The 6,854-nt window shown below is 48.9% G+C and overlaps 1 protein-coding gene across 4 annotated transcripts in view; it reads right to left on the bottom strand.

Annotated features, from left to right (window-relative positions):
- The window catches only part of DGKD (diacylglycerol kinase delta), a 111,053-nt gene that overhangs the window by 81,754 nt on the left and 22,445 nt on the right, over window positions 1-6,854 (bottom strand). For 3 of the 4 annotated variants that reach the window (XM_045481775.1, XM_045481776.1, XM_045481778.1), the window contains exons 2-3: window positions 3,042-3,152; window positions 1,337-1,417 (exon numbers count right to left, since the gene is read on the bottom strand). In XM_045481775.1, coding sequence (XP_045337731.1) covers window positions 1,337-1,417; window positions 3,042-3,152 — 192 coding nt within the window. Of the gene's footprint in view, window positions 1-1,336; window positions 1,418-3,041; window positions 3,153-4,514; window positions 4,647-6,854 lie in introns of those variants that run through there. The other variant, XM_045481777.1, reaches the window with a different exon arrangement.

Here is a 6,854-nt window from a genome sequence, read left to right as displayed (position 1 = left end):
AGTAAGAGAGACCACCAGGGAAGTCTGACTAATTCGATAAGCCATGAACCAGAACCAAGGGCAGTTAGATATATCAAAACAAAATAAATAGAAGTTTAAATGGAGGAAGAAAAATCCCATTTGCAACAGCAACATCAATAATCAGCCCATAAATAAATAAAACAAAACCTGAAACTATCCGAAACTAACATGCAAAATGTCAGATCCTAAATGTAAAGAAAGTTACGCACTTTGATGGAGTTACAAAAGAATTGAAAAAAAAAAAAAAAATCAGGTAGCATACTTTACTTCTAGATGGACTAGCTTAATCATAGGAACATACTTTTAAATACTCCACTCCTGCCCTTAGAATCACACTTTATACAGAACGATTTTAAAGTCAGCCCTGAAACCAAAATTACAGTCACACCAGAAATGCTATCTATATAGTGATTAAAAAATATGAGGAACATTTAGATCAACTGACATGGAAAAATGTCCACCATAAATTCTCAAGAGGGGGGAGGGGAAAAAAAAAAAGCAAGTGTAAAACAAAAGGATCATAAAAATCTCATGGTGTATGTGGGTGAAGGCACACATATTTAGAAATAAAGACAGGGGCGCCTGGGTGGCTCAAGTTGGTTAAGCATCCGACTTCGGCTCAGGTCATGATCTCACACTCCGCAGGTTCGAGCCCCGCGTCGGGCTCTGTGCTGACAGCTGAGAGCCTGGAGCCTGCTTTGGATTCTGTGTCTCCCTCTCTCTGACCCTCCCCCGTTCACACTCTTTCTCTGTCTCAAAAATAAATAAACATTAAAAAAAAATTTTTTTTTTAAAGAAATAAAGACAAGCACTCTAGAGTGAGCACCTGGCTACCTCTGGACAGTGAGGTCACATGAATTTATGCCTTTAGAACTTTTGCAAAAAGTACAACATAACTGCTAGAAATTGGGCAGGTGGCAGGGGGTGCGAGGACAGTCTAAAAGTAAAGAAGAAATACACCAAAATATCAACAGTATACGTCTTGAGGTAGCTGAATTATGGTTATGTGCTTCAACATATTTTCCCGTGTTTTCCAAATTTTCTACAATAATCATAAGAAACAAAGCTCTGTGCAAAACCTAGAGAAATGTAACAACACGTTAAAAAGTTCACTTGGACCCTCTTGTTCTTTCGAGCTTACATGTGCCAAATTCCCAGTTTTTCTCCAACCACAGTATGATTTTCAACATTAAATTCAAAATTTACCAGGAAGCATTCCAATCAGAGAAAAGAAATGCTCACACGCACGTGTTCAAATTAAAAAGGAAAGCTACACATGGTGAAGAATCGAGAAAGGTGTGGTCCGGAGTCTTACCGTGAAACTGTTGTTGACGTTCTTGGTGCTGGATTCAGCCACGCTGGCATCTGTCAGGTCCACCTCGTCAAATATGATGGACTGCAGAGAGGCACAGGCACCACGGTCAGTGCGCGGCCAAGGCACCCAGCCCAGCATTACCCCCCACCCCCTCCTCAACCTTAGTCAAACACCCACAGATGCCCACGTGCCTGGAACCCTGGAACCTTGAGCACTTGACACTTGAGGACTAAAGGTGCAGTGACTACACACGGAGCACAGAGCTCACAGGTAGAGCTCCGGGTGTTAATCCAGGAGTTCATTAGTGATTGCATTCGTGGAAACAAAACAAAACACTGTGATTTCTGTATTTAACTTTTGTACTGCTCAGCATTTCACTTTTATGTGAAATATGCCTTCCCACAGAGTCCACCTGAGGGAACAGGGGTCCAGACTGAGGATCTCCTGTCCTTCCGGTTTTGGTTTGTCCAGCCAACACACTTAGCGGGAAAGGTCCTGGCTGAAATAAATGATTCTAGGAAGAGAGACCAACCCAAATAGAAGGGATGTGACCATGAACAAAAAAAAAAAAAAAAAAAAAAAACCAAGGGAGCAGAGCAGAAGGAATTCAGTCCTGAAGAGAGAGACCACCAGACTCCAGGAGGAGGATGGGAGAATGAGTCCTGGGACCTTCTCCCCAGCCCATTTCCACCCTCACTCTCCCCCTCCAAATCCCCTCATCAGTCCACACCTCCCACTTACCTTACTGTCCCCTCTAAGAGGAGTCCACTGGGAACCCTGGAGGAAATGCTAATGACTTAGAAAGACTCAGCCTTTTAAGTAACCTCCTCCCCCGACTCCATACACACAAAGAACTAAAATAACTATGAGTGTTTTGTTTTGTTTTTTTAAATGAGGGATGTGGTCAGAACCCTATCTAAACAAGTTGTTCTGTTCAATTTCACATTTGAATGCACTCTCTAGGGATACATCTCCAACACAAATCTGGAATCCGAATCATTTACATTTTAATACCAAAATGTAAGTATTGACAACAATACTAATACTGGTATTCAGAATACCAAAAACTAGCTTTGCATTTACTGCATTTATGTAAACACAGCAGTAATTTAGTGGGTTTGACTGGCTCCTTGTCTTCCACTAAGCTGCCTGGTGGCTCTCACGGTAAAGCTCACATACATGGAAAGAAGGACCACAGCTAGAAGCCTAGAGACAGAATCTCAGTTCTGCTCACACACCAAGAAGTCCAACATACTTCAGAAACACTTTCAATCAGTTTCACAGATATTTACTACCTGTCTCCAAACTAAGCTGTACACGTTAAAGTTGTACAGCTTTTTGCTTGCCAATTATACCTCAATAAAGCGCTTTTTTAAAAAAGACGTTTTAATTTTAGTCCGTAATAAAAGAGCTCTAAGGCTGTGACCCCCCAATCCTTCCAAAAGAAGGATCTCTAACTGTAATTTGATTATTTCTGTGACATTTCCCCTTTTCTTCATTGGTGACATATGACATTAAGGAAAGAGAAAAATGAGTAAAAGTCAGTGTCTGTAAGAAATAGAACATGGCTTGAGACAAATTAAAGCTAGCACCCTAGAGTATTGCCAAACTCATTGGAAGTAACAGATCCAAGAAGCGAAGGTTTCTCCCAAGACGCGGACCCCGTAGGAACTCTCTCCCCGGCGGCCCCTCCACCGCATCTCACCTTGGCCGTTTTTGCATAGTACAGCGTCCGCCCCCGCAGCTTGAAGTATCTCCTTTTTGATCGCTGGAATGAATTGTTCTGTTTGGTCAGCATCCCCTCTTTGATGACAGTCTGAAAACACAGAAATGATTCATGAGCAAGCGTTTGCATGGTGCCCTCGGGCCCGTCCGGCAGAACTGCACACAGACAGGCCAGTGCGTGCATGTCCCTAACGGGCCAGCGGCCTAACTGAAGGAGGGATTCCCCCACTCTCCCCAGACCCTGACTACTTATGGACCGGCCGAGCGCGCTGCTTGGGGGGGACGGGCTACACGATTCTCTGAGGGACACCAGCGTGCCTGAGTGGTGAGGTTGTCTGGGGCCCAAGGTGTGCCTGGCTATGCCCTGGGGATCAGCAGCAGGGGACATGAAGGCTTGCAGGCCAACAGTAGGCAGCAAGGGGCCAGAGCATTTTCCAACTTCAGCGTTTGGTATTTTTCAGCTATTCTTGGCCCCGTCTCCGTGTTCTCTGGCTTCCTGCCATTTCTCAGGATCCTGTTGCCAAAATTGTCGACGTAGGTTGCTGTGGGGTTCAGCGTAGCTCCAGGCCTGCACCCCACTCAACTGTCACCCCATTCACGAGCTAGGCATGTGCCTCCGCCCACGCTGCAGAGAGAAGTTCCATGACCAAAGTCACGAAAACTCCTCTCATCCCATGAATCTGATGCATCCGCCACAAACTGGAGTTCCCTTAACAATCTAGGTGGACAGCACTCCACTCACCTTGGCTCAATTAAAGCCAAGAATGGGACATGCCTTCTCCTGGACCTGCTTCCCTCTTGTGCTGTCCCCTGTGCTGGTCTGACAGGACAAAAGGAGCCCTGCAGAGCACTCAGAAGTTAAATGCTCAAGGAACCACTTGATCATTACACACCTGAACCGCTGGGAGCCACTAAGAGTCAAAACGAATAAACAACGTGCATGAAACAAGAGCCTGGCTCTCGGCATGTGCACCCCGTTTTCCCCAGCTGACAGAAACGGCCATTCTCCACAGAGTCCCACCATGGAGTCAGGCAGAATGCACAAAACTCGGCTCAAGTACACAAATACTGGTTCAGAGGAGTTTGGGTTGAATTACCCAATCCCACATTGCTTTGCACTCTAAGTAACTTCTTTAAGAAAGTATCTGTCGGAAGCACTTGGGTGCCTGTGGCCACTGAAGACGACGTAAGACAAAACCAGACACAGAAACTTCATGTAACCCAAACACATCAGAAGGCAAGAGTGGAACACCAGCGCTGTCCGGTCCCAACATCAGCCAACTCCAGACAGAGAAGTGGGGAGTATGGGATGCAGTCACCCCCCCACCCCAAAAAGCATGACAAAGAAAGCCTCCCGTCCCACACACACCACTAACACCGGGTCAGGCACCAGAACCCCAACCTGAGCAGCCCAGGGGGGGCCTGGGATTGCGGGCCGTTGCTCTCTCCTTACCCTGCCACAGGGCATCCTCTCCACGGGCCTCCCGGGCAGGGGAGCCGCACGTGCCGGCTCCCGACCACATGCCAGGTACCGTGGGGTCTGTGCGGGCAGGGCTGGCCTAGCAGGACGAACAGCAACCTTCTCCGACTCCCAGGAGAAAAATCACTGAGGAACCTCCTTCCTCAGGTAATTAAAGAGTGCCGGCAGGAGAGAGAGGAGCACAGCATCACCCAGTGATCAAAGAACAGACTACTGACGACAGTCACAGAATGCAAACTGCCATCCTTAGCTACAGGACGGCGCTGGCTTTTCTGAAGTGCGGGAGCATGTGCTGAACCAGAGGCCGATCCCAGGCGGAGAGAAAGCCCCACCTCTGAACCCAGGAATGCAGGTAGAAACCAGTCCTCGGTACGGAACGACTACCAGGTGGTCTCCTCACATTGTTTTTTCAGACCCAAGTACACATGGGACACTCATGTCAACGTGCTCTTCAGACACCTGATGCAGACCCACGGGCGCCAGCACTGCGCTCCGGGCCAGCCTCTCCTCCTTGGCCTCAGAGGCCTCGCTCACAGACGAAGCACCTCTCCTCGCCCCCACGCCTCTGGCTTACCTCTGCGGGGGGGGTCACCACTTCCATCTCTTCCCTAAATGCAAAGTTAAAAAAAAAAAAAAAAAAAGACGACGACAACAAAACCAACAAGCTCCGACCCAGAAAAGTTATAATAAGTTATCTTTAAAAGATAAACGCTGCAGTATTTTTTCTTGCATCTCCCGCCACACATCTCACACATAAAAGAAAAGAAAAATTAAAACACAATCCAGTCCACCACACACACACACACATCTTTCAGAAAGCGGATGAGAGCTGCGCTCTCGGTCTACCCGAGGAGGGCCGCTGTTCTATTTATAGAACAAGAGCACTCAGAAAAAGACTCTGGTGGGTTTCAGCGGAAAAGGCTGGGGAAAAGATAAAGACCAGTATTTCTTTGAAGCTTTCTCAGAAACTGCGTCTCTTCTCCTGATTCGCTGCTCGAGAATACTACAGATATGCTGCAGAATATTTTTAAACACTCAGTCAAAAGCAATGAACTAAAAGTGGTCAAGAAAATAACACCCCTGAATAATCTGCTATGTTTTGCATTTGGCAGCTTGTAACTGGCACCCACAGGAAACACTGCTCAGCTGGCAGGGCTCCTCCTCATGCCCAACAGAGCGGAGAACCAGCAGTCAAAACCCCAGACTCCAGCACAGCTCGCTCAGGGCGTGCTGGGCGGCCAGGCTCCCAGAACCGTTTGGTCAAGTTCCGTGCACAAACAAAAGGGCCCACTCTGTCCTTCCAGCCATCCAGGGCACCTTCATTACCATCAGGAACAAGAAGGGACAGATTTGAAACACACTCAGGCACTGAGAATCAGGTAGAGTGCGAAAGCAAGCCCCATGCCCACCTCCAAACAGGGAGGAAGGAAATCCCCAGGCTGGACTCCAGGGATGAAACCAGCAGTCTTCGGCCTGGGCGCCACGGCCACCCGCAGTGAGCAGACAGACCGCTCCTGGCCCATGGGCGAGACTACCCGGGCACCTGCTGTTGGGGAAGTTCAAGTCTCCAGTCATCCTGCCCGGGGAACAAAGGGCTGAGGAACGCAGCTCTGGAAATGCCCTTAAAGAGGCTTCAAACCAGTGGGCAGGGAAAGGCGAGAGCAGGCCCCGCAAGCCCTGCTCAAACCTGCTCTCAGATCACTGATTGTCAGGCCTGTCGGTCTCCGGCCCTCATGTACACTTTGGAAAGATGGTTCTGGCCGCAGTGTGGAGGAAAGGGGGAGGGAAATCTGGAGGCATGCAGAACACTCCAGAAACTCTTATAAGAGGGCAACCGGCAACACTGAACATCTGGGAGGGAGACAGGAAGAAGACAGCCACAGACAGGGGCAAGGAGGACTCAGGTCTCATGGGTGGGGGGATGGGGGCCTCGTCTGGGGCATGCCACAAGGGCCTCGATGCTGCCAGGGCCAGCTGAGCGGAGAGATGGCTGCGGATAAGAGGTCAGGGCGTGAGAGAAGGTTTAACAGGGAGGAGCTTCAATGAGGCCCGTATGGAGGAGCGGGAGAGCAGGCGCGGGGAACAGGGAATCCCAGGACACCGGCTCGGGTGCAGAAAGGAGGCGGGAACCCAAACGGAGGATAGAAGAAAGTGGGCACAAGGCCAGGGGCGAGGAGAAAAAACCCAAGAGGACACACTGATGATGCCAACTGGGAGGAGCCGGAGGAGGACCTGCCAGGGCGAAGCCAGAGTACAGCACCCCAAATGTGACCAGGATGGGAGGAAGCAAAAATGGGAGGTGGGTTTTTTTTT

The sequence above is a fragment of the Leopardus geoffroyi genome, chromosome C1 (assembly GCF_018350155.1).
Source record: "Leopardus geoffroyi isolate Oge1 chromosome C1, O.geoffroyi_Oge1_pat1.0, whole genome shotgun sequence".
In the NCBI taxonomy this organism is placed as follows: domain Eukaryota; kingdom Metazoa; phylum Chordata; class Mammalia; order Carnivora; family Felidae; genus Leopardus; species Leopardus geoffroyi.
This window is presented reverse-complemented; position numbering and strand designations above follow the sequence as displayed.